At 36.4% G+C, this 26423-nt stretch overlaps 1 protein-coding gene across 2 annotated transcripts; it reads left to right on the top strand.

Annotated features, from left to right (window-relative positions):
- The first annotated feature begins 1994 nt into the window (after positions 1 to 1994).
- gabrb1 (gamma-aminobutyric acid type A receptor subunit beta1) lies at positions 1995 to 26405 on the top strand. 2 transcript variants are annotated; one of them, XM_026224138.1, is made up of 9 exons: positions 1995 to 2098; positions 2432 to 2523; positions 2647 to 2714; positions 13040 to 13260; positions 17002 to 17084; positions 22127 to 22261; positions 23047 to 23199; positions 23338 to 23588; positions 24863 to 26405. In XM_026224138.1, exons 1-9 carry the CDS (start codon positions 1995 to 1997, stop codon positions 25208 to 25210), a joined length of 1455 nt encoding a protein of 484 aa, XP_026079923.1. In that variant the 3' UTR covers positions 25211 to 26405. The 2 variants fall into 2 exon arrangements, with proteins under 2 accessions (XP_026079923.1, XP_026079924.1); XM_026224139.1 differs by lacking the exons at positions 2432 to 2523; positions 2647 to 2714 and having other exon boundaries at positions 2012 to 2098.
- Positions 26406 to 26423: the final 18 nt, after the last annotated feature.

The raw sequence follows: 26423 nt of genomic DNA, 5'->3' as shown, positions 1-26423 counted from the left end.
CACATGAAACATGCATGGATGAACTGTTCACAATCAATAAGATGCATTTAGAAAACAAATAGGATGAATTTCTATTTTGTGCCACTCAGTGGTTCTCAACCAGATTAGCTTCACGATCCAATATTTACATTTAAGTGACAAGCCTAAGGCTCCAAAAATCGTATCGAACAAAAGTATAATGCACTGTAAATACTAAATTATAAGATGACTCAATGGAAACTAGTAATAAAGCTTTAAAGCCACAATTAATTCTGGTGTCATCTTGTCAGCATTTCTCTGAATCATTCTGTGTTCCTCTAATTTTAAATCTGTATAACTTTGAAATCTTGGGCATTTCTTGGGATCAAACTGAGCTCTTGTTCTGCACTGTTCGCTTCGGTGACCTCTTACACAGATCCTTCTAATGTTCCAAGGCCCAATTCCCAGCCGGCCTGAACTTTATGCAATTGAGGATTTAAAGATCCCAAAAACCTACTTTCTATATAGGACTACCTATTCTCTTGCTCATCTCAGTACAGCTCAAAATGGAAGGCACTTTACAAAGCCTATTCACCGTAGTATACACCATGATGGCTGAGCATCAAGGCATACTGCCTAATGTCCAGAGGGGATGAAAATACAGCAGCCTGCCATGGTGTCTCAAACTATTTGCTCTACTAAACAATAAATCTTCTTCCTGACATGCAGTTTAGTTCCTGTCAGGCAAAGGAGACACTTTGACAGCAGTGTAGTTATTTATATTGTAATTTAGCAGACACTTTTGACTGCAAGTTTACCTGCTACACAGAATCTCTCCCTGTTGTATCATATTTCAACCCAATCTCAGAAAATGGGAGTATTTTAGAAGCTGGACTGTAAACTATTTTAGGGGAAAGAAGCCTTAAGGTCCACCCCTAAAACGCAATTCATATAAACACATATAAATGAGATCATACAAAGTTTCTATCTGCTTCTGATGGTTAGTTTTAGGGGTCGGACCTTCATGCTTTTTTCCCCCATTATTTTTTGTCAGTTGTTGCGAGTTCGCCTACAGTTGACAGCATGGTAAACGTTTTCATGATATCTTGTTTTTCTGAAACTTTGTTCTTGTTGTTCTGTTCAGATATGTGAATTAAACTGACAGAACACTATTGAGAGACTTAAACTAGAGTAATTTGCCACAGTATACCATTGCATTTAACAGGCTACTTTCAAGTGAAATCCACAGGATGCTAAAACAGAACACCATTTTACATTTTATTTAAAATAAGGTGTTTGAAACCAGCATTAGGCTACTAGTCTACTAGAGAAAACTAGTTTGTCTAAATTGACGTTTGGTCTCAGGTTATAGGCTAAGATAACGGATTTAAACACTAATTATTTATTTTGGCTGCAGTTTGAACAGAATAGCGCTTCACATCAGCTGCCACACGCCCTGTCCGTCGCTGCACAATTAATTATTCACGGTCTCCAGATATTAATGCGTTTTTTTCGCTGTTTTCCGAGTCTCTTAAAAATAATTAACACTGTCTCGGGCGCGTGATGCCCTGCAAATTGAAAGATGGCGCGAAAGAGCTCGAGTCAGGTGCACACACCTCCTCCAGCAGGAATTACGTACTCAGCCCCGTCTCCCTCAGACTGAGTTGTTTTAGGCGCTCGGAAGGGCTAGGCGCAAAATCTCAGCGCGACAGCACGTTCAGCTCCTCGATATTAACAAGGAAGACACGCGAAGGACTGCCATACATGAGCTGTCGTGTCCAGTGACCCGCTGGCGATGGGATCTGACCAGCATACTGATCCGCTCCACCAGCAGCGTCAGCAGCACCGGAGAGCGCGACAGACGCAGGCACGCCTCGCGCGCCACTTTGGTCTTCGTTAGAGTTTTTCTTATTTTCCTTTTTTTTTCCCGTTTGCACTATTTTGATGTTGGTCTCGTTGTCGCGCATGCGTTACAGTGTAGTTGAATTTTCTGGAGAGCTTCTTCAGACTAAGTTTGGGCTGCTGCTTCTCGGTCGATGATGAGAGGGATGCTGATAGCTCGAGATCACTGGCGCGCGGGGATCTTGTGTCTCCTTTTGCTCGTGGCTTTGACGGTGGGTCGTAGTCCGCCGGCGCACAGGTAAGAAAAAAACGTGCTTGTGTGTCATCAGTCTGCCTGCATTCTCTTCGGAGCCATGTTAAACCATCCTTAGATGGTTTGCTGGGTTTAGCTGGTCCCCCAGACTATTGGCTGGTTTCAGAGAGGTTTGGGCACTTTTCATCTGAAATCCAGATGAGTATGAGCATGGCTAGGCTGAGGAACTAGCTAGACCAGCTTGAGATGTCTGGTAGACCAGCTAAGACCAGGTTTGCCAGCCTTGGGGACAGTTGAACCCATCACTGCACTGGCTATTCTCCACGTCCTGGTTTCTTTAAATCACAGTTTCTCAGATATCACACTACTCTTCCACAGTGTAAACGAACCAAGCAACATGTCATATGTCAAAGTCACTGTGGATAAACTACTCAAAGGCTACGACATCCGCCTCAGGCCTGACTTTGGAGGTAAAGGCGTTATATTGATTTAAAACACTTTTCCATTCTCACTGATGGATGTGACCCTTTTGATGGATCATTGACTGTCATCCGGCCATGTTGGAGAGATTGTGGTGTCTGTTTGCTTTGCAGGTCCTCCAGTTGATGTTGTTATGAGTATTGACATCGCCAGTATCGACATGGTGTCGGAAGTGAACATGGTGAGTCTACAGGCTACTCTGATTGTTTTAATAGATGGTGGGCTTACTGGGCTATTAAGGAAGGCAACATCTCTGTCAACACAACCTATTAAGACTGCAGTGATGAATAAAGTGGGAGAATAGACTAGAGTCTGTTGTTGTAGTCCACTTAGGAAAGAGCTACAGGCTACTGTTTTCTCTCCTGCTCACATACACACAAACACAGCTGACTGTGAGATTAGAGAGACATTGTGTTCGTTTTGCGTTATGATTGTTTTGGCATTGGAACTGAACTGTCTTAAGCCTTTACTCGGACTCAGCATAGAAGTACAAAATAAGCAAGCAACATGCACACAAGACTCCATATGTGCACACCCACAGGTTGGAGTAGGTTGATGCTAAAACAACACTGATTTTAATGCCTCTTTGAAATGGAAGTAAAGATGAAGATGGTAATGATTGTCAATGGGTTGTAGGATGTGTAATTAGCTTAAATTTATTGGCCCATGTCCAGTGAGAATGCTGTATATAGAGCGGCATTTCTTAACCTTTTTGAGTTATTTGCTCAATATTCAAAGGACACAATATTCAAATAATCTTCCAAGAGCAAAGCAAATTATTGTTGGTTCACAAACAAGCAGAGCCGATGAAACTCAAGTGATGGGTAATTGCTATCATCAACAGGTGCAAAATGAATTTAAAATGTAAAATTTGTTTGGGGGTGGGGAGAGGGGGGTGTTAAATAATGGTGCAAATACAAGTAAACTGACTACTGCAAATCTTCCAGCATTCGTTTAACCTTACAGGATTCATTAATACTCTCCTCCCATACATTTTGTATCTGAAAGAGAAGCTTGTACAAATGCATATGCAGTAAGTTTAGCCTTTTCACTGCTAATGTTTCATTGCATATCTTTAGTTTTTAACAGCAAAAGAGGGTTTGCGCTGGCACAATCTGTTAGTAACTCTGGCCCTAGGAGTGTTGATAAAAATAATTAACAACAAAAAAACTTTCATAAGAAGACATAAGAGCAAAGATTATATTTCAGTATGCTCTTCGATTTAAAAATAAAAAAAATTAATAAAAAAATATATAAATTATATATATATATATATATATATATATATATATATATATATATATATATATATATATAAATATATATATATATATATATATAAATATATATATATATATATATATATATATATATATATATATATATATATATATATATATATATTTTGAGGGAAAAAATAAATATGATTTCAATCTACATATTGATTTCTTTGTGAATTCATTTTTTAATATAATGTGATTAATTAATCCTGTAACCTCTTGGGAATTTCTGAAGGCTCACAATGGGCCCCAGTCCCCTGTTTGAGAACAACTGCTACAGAGAACATGTGAGCTCTCTTTTATCTCCCAGATGATCGTCCCGAACTGAAAATTAATGCAGATAATTTTCTTTTCAAAATGATAAGAGAGTAGTAGAATAACAGTAAAATGTGTTCTGAAATAAACTTCAGGTGAAGCCACTCTGAAGGCTGATGCACTCTGGGGGTTTTCTACGATACTTCAGGTCTAAGGTTGAGGTTGTCACTTTTGTTATGACAAGGTGTCACTTTGGCCACCCTGGAAAAAGCTTTTTTTGTGAATTATGGATAGTGGGCCTGAACAAAATCCATTTCTGTGGTGGTTTGTCATACATTAATTATTTTAGCAAGTGGGAGGCCTTTCAGGGAGGACACATGATGGTGGGAGTTAGTGAGGCGCAGCAGAGAGATACTTAGCGTTTGCAGCTGCTTCAGGACTCACTGTGCCTAGAAATTCTGTTTCTCTTAAAATATGCATTTAAATAAGATCTAAAATGTTCAGAATATATGTACAGTATATAGGAATACCACCTGGAGCTGTTTATGTCAGTTATGGCAAAATGAGACTACTGTAGAAACCTACCCAAGCATTATTGTGGAGTTATAATGTAGAGTTGATTACATTCACCGTTGAAAGGGCAGAAGGAATCAAATAACTTGTGTATCTTAAAGTGGTCTAATGCACTGTTTTGAAGTTCTTTATTTCATCAGTTTCTTATGATTGCTTTTTATGCAGTGGTGAATTTCACAAGAATTGATTTAGATGTGTTTGAATGTGATGTGAGCTAAAGTCAAGTTCTGTGAGGTACCTGTAGTTGCTGTCATTTTTGTGGAGTAGCTGCAGAGACAAAAAGGTGTAGCTTTCAACAATTTGTTGTGATTTTAGAAAGGTAGGCTGAAAAAAAGTGTGATTCAAAATCGCTTGATCAACATAAATACACCTACAAAACAATTTTCAAGGCTCAGTCAGGTATATCATTTTTTTTATTTACCATGTCTCTTACTGATTACTGGTTAAAATTACATATATTTGCAGATATTGGATATTTAATTAGCTACCTCATTTTAAAACCTAAATTACCTTTCATGTTATGCTCACTTAAACTGTATAAACACATTTACATATATACACATATATGTAACATATAATAGTTAATTAATACTATTTCTTTCCGTAATATTATAATTTGATGCCTAAATTCACGTACCATTTAAAACTATTATTTGTTTTTAATTGAAAGCAAATAAGCATAAAAATGTAATAACAGTGATTTATTGGTTATCATCTAATAAATGAAAATAATTATCAGCTCATTGCTATCGACTAGAATTTTAATATCAGTGCACCCCAAGTGCTTTTAGAAAATCAGATATTAAACTCTATTTGCCTCGCAGCAATATCTCTCATCCAATTTTCTCCTGTTTGTTTGCTTGAAATGAAGACACGCATACACTTCGACATGGTTTTCATAACACTTCATGATTGAAGCATCAGATATTGACAGATCTGTTTTCTTTTTCAGAAAATCACAGGTTAAGAGAGCACTGCAATCCTTATCACAAGAACAGAAAGGTGATTTAGCGGAGAAGTGAGAAAAAGCTGAATTTAAATACCCAATTTAGAAACTGCATTAAACTAAAAGACAATCTCCTGCAGCTCCCATTAGAATATTGCAGAAGGTCAGCTGTTCTCAGTGCTGTCAAAGCTTCATAGCCAGCTCTTTTATGCTCCTGCATTGATTGTTAATGTACACTGCTGGTTACCTCAGTTGCTCTCGCTCACCACGTCATGACTGCAGTGTGAGGATGGATACATGTTATGTTTGCAGTAAAAGATGCTCGTGAGAAGTGGACTCTTGGCTGCAGTGTGATGCTGATGTTTTTGTTAACAGCTGGTGTGGACTTCAGCAAAGTAGACTTTACTTTAACTTTCTTTGTTCAGATTCTAGGACTTATTGTAAATGATTAATAAGTGTATATAAAAAAATGATTATTTATAACAACAATTATAATAGTTTAGCAAACAAAAATATGCTCTAAGAACATTTAGCTAACATTCCCTTTAAGTTATGAAAATGTTATTTCTGAATGTTTTTTAAAATGTTTTTTTTTTCCCCCTTGGTTACAGGATTAGTCCACTTCCAGAATAAAATATTTCTGATAATTTAGTCAGCCCTATGTCATCCAAGATGTTCATGTGTTCCTGTCTTCAGTCGCAAAGAAATTTAAGGTTTGAGCAAAACATTCTTCTTTCCAAAGACACCAAAATGATGTTTGTAACACACTGAAGTAGGAAACTGTTACAATTATAAGCTAGGTAGAGCACTTTCAGCTGTGAGTCCCATAATGCGGGGTGCTGGCTAACAGGTTAAAGACCAAATAACTCTGAACAAACTTTCCATCAACATTAATGGAAGAACATCTGAGACCCTTGCCAGAACGATAGCCAGAGTTCTTAGAGCATTCTTTGTTAGCTGGGTGGATACTGTTAACCAATATCCAAATGACTTATTAAGCGATATCCAATAACCAAATGACCTGACCTTCGGTCACAAGTCAGACTCTCAAACCCTTAGGCCACAGCTTCCCCGTATCAATTCCTACACTTTAAAAAAGGGGTTTTTCAAAGCAAATAAAAATTAATTATTGGAGTACATTTTACAGTAAAACCCTATTTCAGTCTTAAAATACTTAAAACTTTAATTGTTAATTCAGTGTGCTATTTGCAATTACTTTGTCATCATCTATGTAATTTACTAGCAATTTCTGAGTGAAAATGGTTTTAAGTATGCTGTTCAATTAATAAAAAGCAGTTGTCTAAATAAACAGAGTCTGTATTCACATTGTCTTTAATTCTGCAGCAACATGCACCAAACCAAAGCCGATTGTTTTGCAGTGATTTCCTCTCCAGCTGTCCTTGTCCTCAGTCTCACTGGGTCTCTCTTTTTTCTTTCTTTTTCTTTTTTCAGTTTTTGTTCTTTTATTCGCTACTTTTAATCCTGTTGTGTTCCTCTCAAGTGAGGATCCCTCTCAGCCTCTATTCCTCTGTTCCTCTGATGTGTGATGGGCACACAGTGAAATGAGTTCATTTTAGACTGCACTGTTAGATAGGGCTGTGTTACCGTAAGTATGGCCTCCATTGTGTGTACATGTGTATGATGTGAGGTGTGTTTCCTTTAGCATTTGTGTTTGTGTTTGTGTGTGTATCTGTCAGGGTGCTCTGTGAAGAAGTTGAGCTGCTGGAGTGATGATTTTAAGCGGTTGTCATGGGCAACAGCTGCTTCTATTAATAGAAGCTGAAGGAGGCATTTGTCCTGAGCGAACCTGAGGCACACCCATGCATCCTTTCTCTCTTTCTGTCTTCTTTCTGTTTTCTGCCGCACTCACATAAATACACTCAAATGTTGTCATCTTCATGGAGCTTCACCCTTCCTGTCTGAAGAGCAGTTCATAAATAAATTCATAAATAAACGGTGATATTATGAGGAATAACATTTCCTTGATCGTTTGATATAATATTGTAACTTACTGAACTCAAAACTTCTAAAAAAGATGATATGTTCGTAATATCACAACATGTTGTTATTTATGATATATGATGTTCTTTTAAATTTTCAAAAAAAATCACAACTTCCACAAATAAATATTAAGCAGTGCAACTAGTTTCAACACTGATAATAAGCAATGTTTTTTTTTGTGCAGAAAATCAGCATATTTGAATGATTTCTGAAGAATCATTTGACACTGAAAACCAGAGTAATGCCTGACAAAAATTCAGCTTTGCATCAAAGGAATAAATAAAATTTACATCATTATTAAAATATGGTAAAATATACATATTTTAAATTGTAATAATATTTAATGATATTACTGTTTGTTCTGTATTTGTGATCAGATAAATAAAAAAAGCAGTCTTGGTGAACATATTGTATGAGACTTCTTTCAAAAACATTAAAAAATCGTACCGATCCCAGTCTTTTGAATGGTAGTGTATGTCAAAAGTGTTATTCAGTGAGGTGAAAAGAAGAAAGTATGACAGATAATATTATTCCTAACATCAAATGTGAGCAAAACTGCATGTATCATCTCTCCCTCCTGAAGGTTCCCAGAGTTCTTGTCACTTGTAATATTTAACAAGATCTCAGTAACATTTCCAAAATTGAGTTAAAGGTTCATGGAATTCATGCAATATATCATCTCAGAATAAAAAATGTTTAAGGACTTTTTCCCCCCCCAAAGGCATGTTATGAAGTGATTGCATAGGATGTTTTAAATCTGCAAACTATGCTGGATGATGTAAGTGTGATCTGTGAGAAGCATCTTAACAGAAACTTTGCATTACAAATCAGTGTGGAGGAGCAGTAGTGCTACGACAGGACCTACCTGCACCCCTATAGGGCAGCTGAAACATCTGAAGTGCTTTTAGTACATCACACATATGGAGAATACTAATTCATCAAAATTATTTACAATTTTAATAATCACTGATGTTCCTTTTATTTGTTTAATGAAAAATGTTGCATATTCCCTGGGTTAATATTGATAGGATAACATTTTACTGCATTGCAGCAAACAACGCCTTGTGCTAAACTGTTACTACCTTAGAACACAAGAATATATATCTAGATCTATTTAACTATTTAAATGTTTATAATAAAGGAAAATTTTAGAAATTAAATAGCTTGAAAAACATTTATTCAGTCGGGTATAATGTATTTTCAATATTTTATTTTTAGCCGGACAGATAGTCTCTTTAATTTGTTATGCTATATTTTTTACACAGTTTGTCTCTTTAAACTTTAGGGAAATAAACTGCACACTGCATTCAGCACCGATTTCATGCTTTTTAGTTGAACGTAGAACAGCAGGAGATGGAACTGTCCTGTTTTGATCACAGCAATAATGTTAACATGGACAGGAACAAAGAACATTTTAAATGAATGAACAGTGCTCTCTTCCACCCTCAATACCCATGGCTGAAGTGCCTTTGAGCAAGGCACTGAAACCCCAGTTGCTCCCCAGGCGCTGGATCAAGTCAAGTCAAGTCAAGTCTGCTTCATTGTCAATACTTCCAATTCATTATTTACAGTACATACATACAGAGAATTGAAATTGCGATACTCTCAGACACTCGGTGCATACAGATAACATTAACAGTAGAGCCAAAAAATCTAGATCAAATATAAAATATAAGATACAACTGTACAATCAGGGAATGTAAAGAAGACATAATAAAATTAAAAATAAAGTTAAATAAAGCAGCGCAAGGCACATGGCAGATAGAGTGCAAATCAGTTTTTAGTGCAAAAAATATATATAGCTATATACAGCTAAATATATAACTGCCCACTGCTCCGGGTGTCTGTTCACGGTGTGTGCACTTGGATGGGTTAAATGCAGAGCACCAATTCTGAGTATGGGTTACTATACTTGGCAAATGTCACGACTTTCACTTTTTCACTTTCAACCTTTCTACTTGAAATATTATGTTTAGTGGTACTTTATCTCCCGGAATGCAAGGTTTATCGGGAAACCCCCTGGAAATGCGACCCTGAACTGAACACATGTGGTGGAGAGTGACTTTACTGACGAGATTCACATGAAAATCACAGCCCTACTGTGAATATGCAAATTTGATGTTAAATCAATAAAATGTTAGAGTTAATATTTTGCGTCTTGGCAAGAAAGTTGAGGAACCTCTGGTCTACAGTAATTAGTTCTAATTTAATGCGGTCAGAAGTTATTGTTATCTTTTTTCACTATATCAGTGTTGGTTTTTAAAAATGCATAAAGTACTTTGATTCTGGACTGCATTAGCTCCATAAGTTTTATCTGCCTGTCAGTCTAAATGTGTCTTAAAACAGACACAGACTGATGCAGTGATTGTTTTATAGGGGTTTATAAATGTCTGTAAGAGACAGGAAAAATCCACTCTGTCTGGTTAACCTTCACTCTCATTTATCATGTTGGTTTAATGGGATCTCAACTTAATTTGTTTCACCACTTATTCAGCTGAAAAACTTGGCGACTGGGAAATGGAGTTTAAGCAGAAGCCTCTGTGCAAATGTGTCTGCGATTTTCAGCCTAACCTTTGACTTTACATTTTGTCCCAATGCATTTGGGATCTTAAGAGGCTCTTTCCTTTTCAGAGCAAACCTAAATGAAGTGCACAGTCATGTAAGTGGCAGTTACTGAGAGCAGAGCAGTGTCTGAAATATGGATGTTCTGTTGGAACGGGATCTCATTTAGTCTCATTTAAGTTGGTGATTTCACAGACTTGATTAACTTGACCTCAAAACATTTATGAATGCAAAGCATACTTATGTTATTGTGGAGCATGAAGCACCAGGGCCACGCAGTTGTTATAATTGTGTTGTTTTGTCTGCAGAGGAGAGCTTGTCATGTTGGATGATGCTTTGTGTTTTTACACATCTGGAGGCAGTGGCTGTGTGACCTTCAGCTGAGAAAACTGGGTTAGTGTGGTCTTGGCTGAGGGGAAGGGAAGCTTAGCCTCGAGGTGGTTGACATCCACTTAGATATGTCAGAAAAGGATGCAGATGTCCTCCCTGAGATAACAAATGCAGATGAAATGGGGGACGAGATGCATAGCAGTGATGCATTTTAATTTGTGACGTACGTACTTTGTTTGCATATGCTAATAATCATGCACATGCTTTCACTCTTAAAACAACTGGAAATCCATACAATTTTCATTTAGCATTTTTATTTTCATATGTCTTCTGCGCATTTTTGACTCTAAAGTAAAACATAAAGTCATATAAATTTTATTGCATTTGATTCAAACCACATTAAAAGGATAGTTCCCCCAAAAATGAAAATTATGTCATTTATAACTTAATAATAAAACCTCCTTAATAACCCTCATTGCGGTTCCAAACCCGTAAGACCTTCATTCATCTTATGAACACAGTTTAAGATATTTTAGAATTAGTCTGAGAGCTTTCTGTCCCTCCATTGAAACAGTATACTGTCCATGTCCAGAAAGGTAATAAAAACATCATCAAAGTAGCCCATGTGACATCAGAGGGTCAGTTAGAATTTGTTGAAGCATATATGTTTATATTCCAGATATGTGAAGAGGGTTAATTACTCCAAATTTCCATGCAGAGGGAGAAATTCCTTGTGTTATCAATAATTTAATCATCTATGTTAGAGGTCTGGTAAAAAGTTCTTTATGAATAGTATCAAATTCATATTTATCTTTAGCTGTTGTATTTTCAAGTGAACTAATTATTCTATCAATATAATAATTGATAGAATTCAATTTCTTCCTTCCCGTTCTCTATTTGAGACCTGTTTAAGAATAAACTTGGACAAGACACTATCCATCAATGCAATACATGGAATATCCATACAAATAGCATGGTCGCTAATTCATCCAACTCAGATTTTTTTTATTTTACTGTGAAATTTCTCAGATTTTTCCATATCAGTTTAGAAGTCGATTATAGAATTGTTCCTGCTTTTTTTAATCTGGATCATGACTCTATTTATTAATTTATTAAAATTACACATCTCACATTCCGTCTTAGATTATAGAAACTGTTTCAATTCATTATCTCTTTGTTTGATGAGTGAACACATTTTTTCATTTAACCAAGGTAAGCAATTTTTCTTCCTGGGTCTACTTTTCTCGTGTCTCTTAAAACTATTCACAGTAGTTTGAAAAACATTAATTAGAACATTTGTATCTCTTTAAACAATTTTGAGAAAAAATTTCTTCCCACTTTATATATTCTATGCCCATTTTAAATGACTCAAATCACTTTTTGGTATTCTAAATTCCATGTTTTTTCATTTATAGTCTGATGGTTAAACATCTTTGTCAATTTTCTTACAACCAAAGTTAAATTATGATCTGGCAATCCTGAAATAATATTAAAAGTCTTAAGTACGTGATCAGGTTTATTTGGAAAATTTAAAATCAATTATTGTTTCAGATGATCTTATTCTTGTGGGTCCATTTACAAGCTGCTTCAGTTCAAAGTTACTAGTTATATTTTTCAGTTTTATCTAAACAATTTAAATTTAAGTCCCCAAACAGAATAACTTCTATAATAAAATCACATAATTTAAGAAGCTTATATAATTTATCATAAATTTGTGGTGAAAGAGAAACATCTAAAACTATATATTTAATATCAAAGTTATAAGATAACTAATCAGTACACAGAATGTTTATTATGAATATTAAACATAATACCCATCTATACCCATCAATTATTGGCTATTGTCGGCCCAGGATTTAGACACATAAAATCCTGATTTCTCTGCAACACTCCAGCGAGGCAATCGCCCTTCGCTTGTTGAGGTGCACCATCCGAAGTAAGTGCCACCGGTGCATTCAAATGAGGTTTAGTCAGTCCCAGATTTAGATGTACATCTCCTGAGTGTAGTAACAGAGTCAAGAGGATAGATCCAAACACACTCCATCTTTCTTCGACCTGTTTGATGCTCTTTCCATTTATTCATTTCATTTTATTCGCTGATTTTGCCCATTTGCCCTTTCATGCATGAGTATATATATTATATATTCTAAGTTATAAAATGTATAATCCGTCATTGGTATGCCGTTGATGTGATTTTTCACAATATAAATATCTAGTTTTTATGCTATTTACTTGTTATGTGTCCAACTTTAATGCATGACTTCTTGTAATAATAAATGCCAGACTTGGAGGTCCGAGTTTTCCATGTATACTTGAAGGCAGTGATGCTCTTGACATCCAGAAAAAGTCTGAATACTTTTTGTCTTCATTTTGAATTGTAAATTTAAAATTGTATCATTTGAAACCAAATATGTTTTATTTGAAATATGTGTTTATGCTGTCTTTCTTTGCAGTAAATGTCTCTTGTTTTTATATATTGTATCTAATGCAGTGACAGTCTGGCAAAGTGTCCAATACTTTGGAACTGATGAAATAAAAAAAAATGTGTGTGTTTTTCAGGACTATACCATCACCATGTATTTCCAGCAGTCCTGGCGTGATAAGCGCCTGTCCTACACAGGGATTCCTCTCAATCTAACTTTGGATAACCGAGTTGCTGATCAACTCTGGGTGCCTGATACTTACTTTATAAATGACAAGAAATCTTTTGTCCATGGGGTCACAGTGAAGAACCGCATGATTCGCCTTCATCCTGATGGGACTGTGCTCTACGGCCTCAGGTCAGTAAGTTTGTGCATCTTTTTTATTCTGTATTTTTTGTGTCACTTCTTCTTTTTCTCATGCATAAGGTTAATGTTTGGTTCTTTTGTATGTGTACATCTTTATATTTATCTCTGTCTGCATGTGTATGCTGTATTTTTAGCTGACCCTATTCCCTTGGCTGTCCTGATGGTGCTTTTTCGAATCTAAAGCCCAGTGAGAGATGTGTATCCTGTCTCAGTCAGGGAATATAGGGTCTGTTTACCAAAGAAAGATGAGCCTGTATTTGTCCTGGTTGAACCAGGCTACTCTGTTAACATCCTATTCATCTCAATGGCAGTTGCTTGGCTGGTGTAGAAACTTTCTGGAAGACCACAATTAAAAATCTTCCATCTTTGCCACAAATCTTTTTTTGTCTAAAGCCTGGAATATGTTATGTGATACAGTTTGGATAAGTTGATCCTAGTTGCCAAAAGTCAAGCCAGTCTGCATATAAGAGTTGACAGAATTCATAGAAAATTGCGTAATGTGATGGTCACAAAATTTCAAATATATTTCAAAGTTGGTAAGTGTATGATGCCCAATGTTTTAGATTCTGTTCTGATTTTAAAAGTTGTGGAGTGTATTTTAGCCTTAAGATAGATGTCAGCAATTAACAGAGCAAAGTCTGATCTGAACCCTAGATTTGATTTATGGAGCAAATAATTTCTCAGATAGTTATAAATATAAAAATATTTGTAAGAGAATAGAAAATGTAAATCATGAGTAAATGATATGTACTATTGTTCAAAAGATTGGGAGTATTAATGTTATGAAAATGTTAGTCAGAAAATATAATTAAAACAATATTACAATAATAGTGTTAAATATTATTATTTACCATTTTCTTTATATTTTAAAATGTAATTTATTTCTGTAATGGCAAAGCTAAATTTTCAGCAGTCTTTATTGCCACGTTATCCTTCAAAAATCATTCTAATATTCTAGTATTAACTTCTTTGTAAAAAATCTGATATATATTTATATATTTATAAACATTAAACACAAAGTTTCTCTACATTTTGTTAGATTTATGGTAAAAATAAAATATATTTTTTAATTAGAATGTTGTGGAAAAGTTATTTCAGTAATTTAACTCAAATTGTGAAACTCGTGAATTAAATAAATGTAATGCACACAGACTGAAGTAGTTTAAGTCTTTGGTTCTTTTAATTGTGATGATTTTGGCTCACATTTAACAAAAACCCACCAATTCACTCTCTCAACAAATTAGAATACTTCATAAGACCAATTAAAAAAAAAAACTTTTTTGGGATTGGTTGGCCTTCTGGAAAGTATGTTCATTTACTGTACATGTACTCAATACTTGGTAGGGGCTCCTTTTGCTTTAATTACTGCCTTAATTAGGTATGGCATGTAGGTGGTCAGTTTGTGGCACTGCTGAGGTGGTCTGGAAGCCCAGGTTTCTTTGACAGTGGCCTTTAGCTCATCTGCATTTTTGGTCCTCCTGTTTCTCATTTTTCTCTTGACAATAGCCCGTTATAGATTCTCTTTGGGATTCAGTTATGGTGAGTTTGCTGGCCAGTCAATCACACAAACACCATGGTCATTTAACCTACTTTAGGTGGTTTTGGCAGTGTTGGCAAGTGCTAAATCCTGCTGGAAAATGAAATCAGCATCTTAAAAAAGCTGGTCAGCAGAAGGAAGCATGACATGCTCCAAAATTTCTTGGTAAACGGGTGCAGTGACTTTGGTTTTCAAAAAACACAATGGACCAACAACAGCAGATGACATTTCACCCCAAATCATCACAGACTGTGGAAACTTAAAACTGGACTTCAATCAACTTAGGCTATGAGCTTCTCCACCCTTCTTCCAGACTCTAGGACCTTGGTTTCAAAATTAAATACAAAAATTGCTCTAATCTGAAAAAGAGGACTTTGGACCACTGGGCAACAGTCCAGTTAATCTTCTCCTTAGCCCAGGTAAGATGCCTCTGATGTTGTCTGTGGTTCAGCAAATTCTTTGACATGTCTGTGTGTGGTGGCTTTTGATGCCTTGACCCCAGCCTCAGTCCACTCCTCATGAAGTTCACTCAAATTCTTGAATCGATTTTGCTTGACAATCCTCATAAGGCTGCGGTTCTCTCGGTTGGTTGTGCATCTCTTTCTTGCACACTTTTTCCTTCCACTCAACTTTCTGTTTACATGCTTGGATACAGCACTCTGTGAACAGCCAGCTTCTTTGGCAATGAAGGTTTGTGGCTTACACTCCTTGTGAAGGGTATCAATGATTGTCTTCTGGACAACTGTCAGATCAGCAGTCTTCCCCATGATGGTGTAGACTAGTGAACCAAACCGAGAGACCATTTTGAAGGCTCAGGAAACCTTTGCAGGTGTTTTGAGTTGATTGGCATGTCACCTTATTCTAATTTGTTGAGATAGTAAATTGGTGGGTTTTGTTAAATGTGAGCCAAAATCATCAAAATTAAAATTACCAAAGACTACTTCAGTCTGTGTGCAATTAAATTTATTTAATACACGTTTCACATTTTGAGTTGAATTACTGAAATAAATGTACTGTTCCACAACATTCTAATTTATTGAGATGCACCTGTATATTACTGCAATGTAAAAATAAAAAAGTGTATCAGTTCTGGTATGTAAAAAAAAATTATCTAGAAGACAATTAACTTTGAATAGTCACTATTAAAATGCCAAAAAATAAAATATTGATTAATTATTTTAACAATATTCAAATATTGATTAATTCAAGATTCATGTCTTTCAAGAGAGGGAAAGCTTTCCCAACATATTTATTTATATAGCTAGATATGCAGGTTTTGTCTGGCCGATATTCCATCTCTCTCCATCTTGCTCAAAACTGTATAATTTATATCTAATGTACTATGCCTGAGGGGTATGGACATGTGCTGCTCTATACAGTGTGCACCTATGAGTGTGCCTATAAATATATGTGAAAACTGATTAGATAACCATCTGTCTGCCCCTCAGGAAAACAATACAGTATAATAAGGTAAAAATAAAGTGTGTTTTTATAGAGGTGGAAATGAAAACATGTATTTATCACTGTGTTTGTTAGGAAATAGTGCTTTATAACAAAACTCATCCAGGACTGCAGAACGAATAAGCAATTCCATCATAAGTTGTCTAAAAGGGCAGCAGTCATGCACTGAAAGGCCACAGCGTGTGTCTCTGTGTTAATTAAAGCTCAACGTAATTAAGATCCAGCCAGAGGCATTTCAAAGACATGACTGAGACGGCGTTAAAGCCATAACACAGGACAGGAATAAAGAGGGATGAAACATGAGAGTGATATAAGGAACACAGTGTATCTGTAGTGATGTTTATCCAGGAGCTTGTGCGAGAACATTTCAGTGACATCATGTGAATAAACTATAAGCATTTATTAGTCTGTATTATTAGCCAAGTACTTGCATCTATTTCCTTTTAACGCGGGTTGATTGGGAGATGATTACACTTGTTATTTTGTTATATGAAGAAGTACACGTGCTTGTCAAATCAATATTAGTTCAACATGAGTTAAAGTTCTGCAAAGCTTTCCTGAGCAGCCAATGCTTTGAACATAAATCTCTTTACAGGTGAACGCAGGTGGCTGTAACACCATCTGCGCTGTAATGTACAGCTTAAATATTTGTCTTGCCTCATGTAGATCCAGTAAGCAACTGCTTGATTATAATATTATTGTGTTGTGTGTTGTTTTTGACCTCATATCTGTAGGATAACTACCACAGCTGCTTGTATGATGGATTTGCGCAGATACCCGCTGGATGAGCAGAACTGCACGCTGGAGATTGAAAGTTGTAAGTGCTTTTTGTGGTTAAACCTTAAACAACCATTAATAACTCAGTTGGCGTAATCTCAGTTTATCACTTATATCAGTAATAACTGGAAAAACCCATATGAAGATAATTCAAATTAATTATAGTTTTGTACCTGATGAACACATCAAATTGACAAAAAGTGGCTTTTGAATCTGTTAGTTCCATAGTTCCAAGGAACATTCACAAACAGTGTCGCAAAGTTGTGTGTTTGAAACTACAGCTATGTGACCTGTGATTAGAACCACAGTTTCTAGTTAGTATGTGACTATAGATCATGCTTTTGAGCAACATAAGCAAGCTAACATACTGCACAATCTATATCCTTTATATACTGTAAGTTTTATTTTTAATCTTTTAGTTTGTCATATGAATAAAAAATTTTTTTAAGAGTGTGCATGGGCAGATATGTTCTATAAACCCGAAGGAACCCCCAATACGATGTAAGAGGAACCTGTGATTGAATCAAACAAATGAAAATAAAGCAGAACAACAGAGAACAAAAAAAAAGCAATTTTGTCTTCCAATGCCGTGTTCATTATATACAGCAATAATCTGACACTAATTAGATCTCAGTAAGCAGAAGTTATTACTCCACCCCATAGGAAGAAAAAATCAAAAGTGAGATGCCTTTAACATCTCAAGTATTTCTCCTAGACAGAAATGAGGTTACTTAAGGATCGAATGGAGATTTTTGTTTGAGTCTCCTCCTTCTAACAATCTCACAATGGTCACAATGGATAATGTTACTTTTTATAGGACAATGTTTATCTACTCACTATTGTACATTTATTTATTGTCAGCACACTGGAAAAATCCAACCAGACCAAAAAAAATATATAGATTTTTTATTTTCCATATGCAAAAGTGACAAAAATCAGACCAAAGACCAGACGTACCATTAAACGTAACATATTGATATAAAAAAGCACAGAGAAAGGATTCCTAGAAATCTTTCTTTCTTTCTTTCTTGCTTTCTATAGAAATTGAAATTTAAAAGAGGGAAAAAAATAATTAATAATTTACTGGCATTGTGGGAATATGTAATCATGTAATCCATAAAAAAGTAACTGTAATCTGATTATGAGAATTTTAAAATGTAACATACTCTAATTACAAGTACTTAAATTTTTTAATCTGATTATTTAATCCAGATTACATATAATTAGTTGCTACCCAGCACTTTGTGTGACATTTACTACAGTTTGTGAAACCTGAATGAATAGTTAATTTTTTCAAAGATATATAGTACTATGGTGGTTAAGCATCAAATTTACACCTGTTGAATGGGAAACATGGCCCAGATCAGATTTGAGGGCCATTCACACTGGACGTTGTTGTATTCTGTATTTGTTGTATTGTTGTACTCTTTCTTTTTTTCTTTTTTTTTTTAGTTTTTTATTATGTACATTTAGCTTTTGCATCACAGCTTTTCAGCGTCTTATGCATTTTGAAGACACACACGTCTTAAGCATTGAGTGTTTCCTGCACTCTGTTGCTTGTGTTCCAACTTGCTGTTACTAATAATATGAACATGTCCTCAGGCATCCTGAGGTAAATATAGTAATTCAAGCTTGTATTGCTCCTTAGGTAGGAAAATTGCCTCACATTATTCTTTTTAATTAACTGCACTAAAATATTGTACATAATAAAGAATAAATGTAGAAAATGTTTTCATACAATACACAAGTAATACATCCTAGATCCTACCAACACGATAGTCCAGTTTTCGCTGAAAGTATATTACATAAAGATGCTGAAATGTCTTTATTGCATGCAATTGCAAGCAACAGTTGCAATGCGGCAAAAATAGTTGTGTAATCACAATACTTGTATGCAATGCAGCATCTCATTTATCATGAAAACACCTGCAGAGAATCTGGCTGTGTTGACTAATCTCTCTGTTTTATCTTTCTTTTTCTCTGTGACTGTCTTCCTCTATCACTCTTTCTTTTTTCTCTCTTTCATCTCCTCTACTCCATCTCTTTTACACTTTGTCTCTCTCGGTGTGACAGACAGTGTTTGTAATTGGGTTTCTGCTCTTTTGGGCAGACAGCTGTAGCCCTGTGAGGCTGCTGTCATGTCAGAGCTCTGAGATGTATATCACAGCATGAAGAAGGAGAAACCACAACATCACAGCAGACATAAACCGTGCCACCTTCACCACATACACATCATCCATGGGACAAGACAAGAACAGACTCACTGTAAAGTAGGCAATAATACTTTCCACAAGTAGGGTGTTGTTAAAGAGATAGTTCACCCAAAAAATGAAAATTCTGTCATTTTCTCCCCCTCATGTTGTTTGAAAATATAATAAGGACCATTAAAATATTTATATCACTACAGCAGGGCCCATTTGAGCCTTTGAATTTAGTTGAGCTAAAGTTTCTTTCGTTGAAAACTCTGCTCCTGCTTGTGCTGGCCTCCATCAAGAGGGTAGGGGACCTGCATGCATTTTCGGTAGACGATTCCTGCCTAGAGTTTGGGCCGGCTAACTCCCAGCTAATCCTGAGGCTACAGCCTGGCTACGTGCCCAGGGTTCCCACTACATCCTTCAAAGACCAAGTGGTGAACCTGCAAGCGCTGCCCCTGCAGGAGGCAGACCCAGCCCTGGCTTTGCTCTGTCCTGTCCGAGCATTGAGATGCTACGTAGACCGGACACAAAGCTTCAGGACCTCAGACCAGCTCTTTGTCTGTTACAGAGGCTGACAGAAGGGGAATGACATCTCTAAGCAGAGGATAGTCCACTGGATTTTGGATGCCATAACCCTGGCTTATCAGGCACAGGGTGTGCCCTGCCAATTCAGGTTGCGAGCTCACTCAACTAGAAGTGTTGCATCCTCCTGGGTGCTGGCTCGTGGCGCCTCGCTGACAGATATTTGTAGAGCTGCGGGCTGGGTGACCCCTAACACGTTTGCTAGGTTCTATAGCCTTCGTGTAGAGCCGGTATCCTCCAGTGTTCTCACCTCAGACGGGTAATGGCACTGAGAGGCCTTGGTTAGTGTTGGCCTGCTAAAACTGCTCCAGAATGTCTGTACTGTAGACTCTGTTGAGATCCTCCATCAAGCTAGGCAGCTGGCTGTGGTGGAACCAGGCCTTCATGATGAATCTGTGAGAACCATTGAAGGCTGGGTTCCATATTAAGACCTAAGCGGTACTCGTATGTCTATAGTCCACAGTATAGCCTTAGAGCCAGTGTTTCCCTGGCAGACTTCTGCCTTCCAAAGAGGGTTTTAATCACCTCAAACTTCTCCATATACAGCTAAACGGACATTCCAAAAACTCCTTCGGGAAGGATGGGGCTTCCGAAGTGTCCCTGTTCCAAGCGGAACGGGTATGTTTTCCCAGTGTTATCCAATCTGACCCAGTGAGGTAGTCCTTTGACAATGGTGAGTGAAACTACTACTCCTGGTCTACACCTAATAGGGGCGCAGGAGGCTTGCACAGGGCACTGGAAGGGGCAGAACCCATGGCGCTATAGTAGGAATCCCAATTTTTCAGTCACCGATATGAGGTCGATAGTGACCGACTGAAAGGGAACGTCTCGGTTACGTATAGTAACCCTCGTTCCCTGAAGGAGTGAATGGAGACATCACATCCCGTAAAAATAATTAAATTTACACTCGAAGTAGATTTGTCTATAGAAGCGATATCGCAATTCATCGGTCACTGACGTGACATCTCTGGGAACCCCCTTCAGGGAACGAAGGTTACCATATGTAACCGAGACAGTTTTGTTGTTGGACTTAATATTTAAATACAGTATTTTTACTACAAGTGATTTGAATATCTGTTTCCATTATGCAACAATTCATTATTTTGGTACAGTTAACAGGCTAACAATAGTTTTGGGACAGTCATGGGTCATCCTATTTGTAGGAAACAGTGACATTTAATTAAATATCACAAATTTGACATGCAATCTCAGATTCAAACATTAAAGAGGCGAGGACTTCAAATGACAGAAAAAAATCAGAGAGCATTGCAGAGCGGGAAGAATAGACACTTTGTAAGGATCATGTCAATGGGAACACATTTCTAACAGGCTGATTATCTGAATTAGGTGTGTTAACAGAGAAACATGCAAAGTATGCAGAGCTGGGGGGCGTGAGGACTGGAATTATGAATCCGCTGCTAATGACCTCTGCTGACTCCACCCCTCTCTTTCATGGAGTGACGAGTAGACTATAAACTTCAGCCGTGAAACTGGTTAACTAATACATTATAAGAATAAGCAATTTACAAAGATTCATAAAAAAAAAACGTTATACCTACTTCTTCTGTAGATGAAGCTGGATCACAAATAATTTGTGCGAACTTAAACACATTTAGGCAGATAGGTGATCGGCACATCCCCTTCAAAAACTAAAGTAATGTTAATCTTCTTCATGGCTCAGATGTCAGGGGTAAATGATGATTGCTATGTTCATTATTGCATCCAACAACAAATCATCTCAATCACTTAATCTGAGACATTAATGTCTTGTCCTGCACCTGAGTTGACACAGTGGCGGACAGATCTCAGCTCACTCTGGGCGGGTGTAAGGTAAGACGGCCTAGCCAATCAACTATTGTGGGAGGGGCCTGTGCAGAACTACATCATTCTGACAGGATTTCAGAACAGCCTGCTTAGAAATAAAAAAATGAATTAATTAAACACTGGGGGTGGACACACTTCCAACACACATTTATGTACAGCCAACTTGTAAAGTTAATTTTGCATCAGATGACCCCTTTAATGAAGAACAAGGAGAATTTAATATCACAAGACTTCATCCTCTTATTAAGCTTTAATGCTCTGCAGTACTGTGCACTCTCTTGGAGATAAGCACAGAGAGTCTGCAGGGACAATCTTGTCAGTTAGATCTGGACCAGACATCTAACAGAAGTGTTGTCACTGTAATCACATGCTGATTTACTCCACTGACAACACAGACTGTGGGCATGTGAGAGAGGCAGCTTTTCCCATGCTGTTTTGTGACTGTTTTTCTGAATGTTTCTGTCCCTCTTTTGTCTCTCAGATGGCTACACCACAGATGACATTGAGTTCTACTGGCAGGGAGGAAGTTCAGTGACGGGGGTGGACAACATTGAGCTGCCACAATTCTCTATTATTGATTATAAAACACTGTCTAAGAAAGCGGTGTTTGCCACAGGTATAGTGCACTCCCTGCATGTTCATTCGATGAAAAGACTTTTTTTCAGGATGTGTAAGCCCTCTACTTTATGCCAGGATTACCTTCGGTTCACGTCAGTTCAAAAATAAATCTTTCAAATTAAGTTATTTTAAATTTGTATGCACAGAAAAATATATAAATGTGTGTAAGTTGTAATTTTGTTTTGATATTAAGGACATGATACATAAAGTCTGGACCATCATGCAGCTTGTTCTTGTGAAGACCCGCCAAGTTAGACAGGAATCTAAAATGTAAAATAACCAACCACAATGTATCCTGAGTATACCATTTTTTTTTTTTAAAGAAATTATTTTATTCAGCAAGGATACATTAAAATTGATCAAAAGTTATAGGAAAGACATGTTATAAATGTTTTCTGTTTTAAATAAATACTGTTCTTTTTAACTTTCTATTCATGAAAGAATCCTGAAAAAAGATATCATTGTTTCCATAAAATAATTAAGTATCAAATCAGCATATCTTAATGATTTCTGAAGGATCATGTGACTTTGAAGACTGGAGTATCGGCTGCTGAAAATTCAGCTTTGGCGTCACAGGAATACATTTCATTTTAAAATATATTCAAATAGTAAACAGATGCTTAATAGTAATGATATTTCACAGTATTACTGTATTTTCGATCAATAAGTACTTTGTTTAGTATAAGAGATGATTTAAATATCTTACTGACTCTTTGAATGCTAGTTTATGGTGAATGTATTTTTGTGTACTACACTGACAGTACTTTCATTTCTCACTTTCAGGGTCATATCCTCGTCTGTCTCTCAGTTTTAAACTGAAGAGAAACATAGGATATTTCATCCTGCAGACCTACATGCCCTCAACATTGATCACCATCCTGTCCTGGGTCTCTTTCTGGATCAACTATGATGCTTCCGCTGCAAGAGTTGCACTAGGTGTGTGTCTGTGTGAGGACACTTTCGTTGCACTTTCTCTTCACGTCACTTTTTCCAACACTTCTTAAATGTACTTTTTGATGTTGACTAGTTTTCTAAATAAGCATTTTCAAACATTGCAATACTGACTCTCTTTAGGAATCACCACCGTTCTGACTATGACCACAATCAACACTCATCTAAGGGAGACTTTACCCAAGATCCCTTATGTGAAGGCCATAGACATCTATCTGATGGGCTGCTTTGTCTTTGTGTTCCTGGCCTTGCTCGAGTATGCCTTTGTCAACTACATATTCTTTGGCCGTGGTCCAAACTTGCAGAAGAAAGTGTCAGAAAAAGCTGCAAAAAGCAACAATGAGAAGAGTCGCTTGGAGAGTAACAAAGTTCAGGTGGGTCTAGGGATGCACCGATCCAATACTCAGTATCGGTAATGGCTACGAGACTGGCATTTTCTGCCAGATCGGGTATCAGTCAGAGGAGACCGAACTAAATACCATATTCTGCATTTAGTATTCTGTCATTGATAAGCCCCACGAAAAACAAAACAAAAACAATAATAATAAGCCCCAATAATAAAAATAAAGCCCCACTAAGTTCTTATTAAGTGAACTATATGTTCCAGCTATTCCGTAGTTCAATGTTAGGTACAGTTAAATATCCAAAGATGTTTGGTTCATGAAAACTTGTCACGTTCAGTTACGAAGGTCAAAACTGAAACACTTTCCAAGAGTGCACAGTAACTTTAAGTTTAAAACTGTTAAAAGAAAAGGCTCAATAAATTATCACACAGATATAACATACTATGCATCAACAATTTTTCTCTTTGTGCTTTGAACTTGTCTATGCAGAGCACGGGATACACATAAGCGATTTGTGCCACTTTGTATTATTGGAGCCTTTTGTATTAAAATACTTTTGTGTAGTTAAAGATTACTAACAGCCTTTCTTTTCTGTCCTATCACATGTTGCCGCCTCCATTACTGTGCTATACAGTACATTTAAAATAAGTGTCTTTTTAATTTATAGTATATTATAAATAAATATATTTACTTGTTTTTTTATGAATGTATTTTAGAACAATACAAAGAGCAATCAATGTTATCTATTGTCAGTTTTACCAGATTTAGTCCCATGCTTATTCACTTATATTTGTTCCCCATTAGTGTTATTTCAGTAAATGATTAGATTTTATAAAATTATTGTGCACTCATGATTCTTGTAGAACAACTTTTGCTGCTGAATTATACACTTACCTAGTTTATAATAGTATTTTAGTCTTAGATTTTGACTATATTTTTCATTTGTTATTTTTCCTATTAAAATGAAGTAGTCTATATTTAGTGGATTGTGTTTAACACACAAAACAGTGATGAACAGGTTAACATATACACAGTGATGTATAGAAATTTTACATTAAGTTGATTAAGAAACAACAGTACTGTATTGGATGAGATCGATTCGGTTCTGAAAAATGGTATCTGTGCATCCCTAGGTGGGTCTTTGACCCTTTAACATGTTTTACATTTACTTCAAATTGCACCAATTAATTTTTTCATTACACTGTTTGGAGTTGTTGTTGGTTTTATATATAAACCTTTTTGTGAGAAGAATCACTAAAGCTAACCTCTTTTCTTTGCTTATATATTCTTCTTTTCCATTAAAGGTTGATGTCCATGGAAACATTCCTCTAACAAACCTTGACCTGCGCCTTAGCGGGGCAGATATGTTAGGTGCTCTTGGGGACCCGAGGAACACCATGTTCTCATATGATAGTGCCAGCATCCAATACCGTAAGCCCCTTACAGGTCGGGACCTCTACGGCCGGCCCACTGCCTCTGTCGAGAGGCCAATGGCACAAAAAAAGAGTCATCTAAGGAGGCGAGCCGCTCAGCTAAAGGTGAAGATTCCCAACCTGACAGACGTAAACGCCATCGACAAGTGGTCACGTGTCATCTTTCCCATCACCTACACCTTCTTTAACTTAGTATACTGGTTGTATTATGTCCACTAGGGAGCAGCACTGACACGACCCAGCCATTCACACATCAGACTCTCTTACCCTCCTTGTGGTTTTGACTGTCTTCTCTGTAAATTATTAAGAATATATAATATAAATCTAAATTATAATTTTTAAATAAGACAAAATAACTTAAAATGACTGCCCAACTTTTAAAGCTGTTAATTGTAGATTACGTCACAAATATTAGTTACAATTTTTGCGCTTTGCTTCTGTAGGACCATTTTCACTTACTGCAGAAAGTACAGCTTCAGAATGGGGAGAAAAAGGCTTTTCTTTAGAGATGACTGACCTGCAGCTGTAGACAGGCTTAAATCTTAAAAACAGCATTCAGAAGTTTGATGTGTTCATCATCCATCTTGCATATATTGGAGGCCTGAAGGTCTTAAAGGGATGTTCTTAGTTTATTACAAGCTTTATTGACAACATTTGTGGTATGAATTTAATTACAACAGAAAATACTTTTAACTAATTGCTCAGGTTTTAATAAATCATTAAAATTGGGAATGAATTACAAATGACTTTTGTCTGGTACTTTTATACCCTGTAGATTTTATTAAAGATTTATCACTTTGTTTTACAAAATTATTAAAAATAGTTATTTAGTATAGTGAAATTGTTTCTGTTTGAGGTCAAGAGGTCAGTATGACAAAAGATTAGAAAGATTACAGTAAGACACCTACAATGGAAGTACATGTGCCAGACAACTGAAATAATAATACCACATAACGCAAGTTATTCACATTGGAATGACATGACATAAATACGGATAATATGCTCACGGATACCTGAAATTGATGTAACAGTTGTACTCTGCTTACATAGAGCAAGCTCCACCTGCAAGTGCAAGACTAAATGTACAGTATATATACAGTCATATACTTTTATACGAACTGAAGAGAAGTTCATTTACCTCTAATAGTAATCCCTTAAAAGTAATTTTATAGTGAGTTGTTGAAGCTTAACTTGAACGAAAACCCGGAACATTCCTTTAAAATCAAGACCTTCTGCCTCAGTTTAGACACATCACATACTGTACATTAAACCTGTTCATCTTAGTAAGACTTTAGCAACTCTGCTACCAAGAAATGAGCAAAAGAGCTCATGGTTTGGGTTACAGCATTTATAGGGCTTGGTTAAGATTATCTGTCTATATGCAACACACTTGTTCTCTATCAGATGTAGTCAGTCTGCGAGAAACTGATGT

The sequence above is a fragment of the Carassius auratus genome, chromosome 38 (genome assembly GCF_003368295.1).
Source record: "Carassius auratus strain Wakin chromosome 38, ASM336829v1, whole genome shotgun sequence".
Taxonomy (NCBI): Eukaryota; Metazoa; Chordata; class Actinopteri; order Cypriniformes; family Cyprinidae; genus Carassius; species Carassius auratus.
Note: the sequence above shows the minus strand (reverse complement) of the source record. Positions and strands in the feature narration are given on the sequence as shown.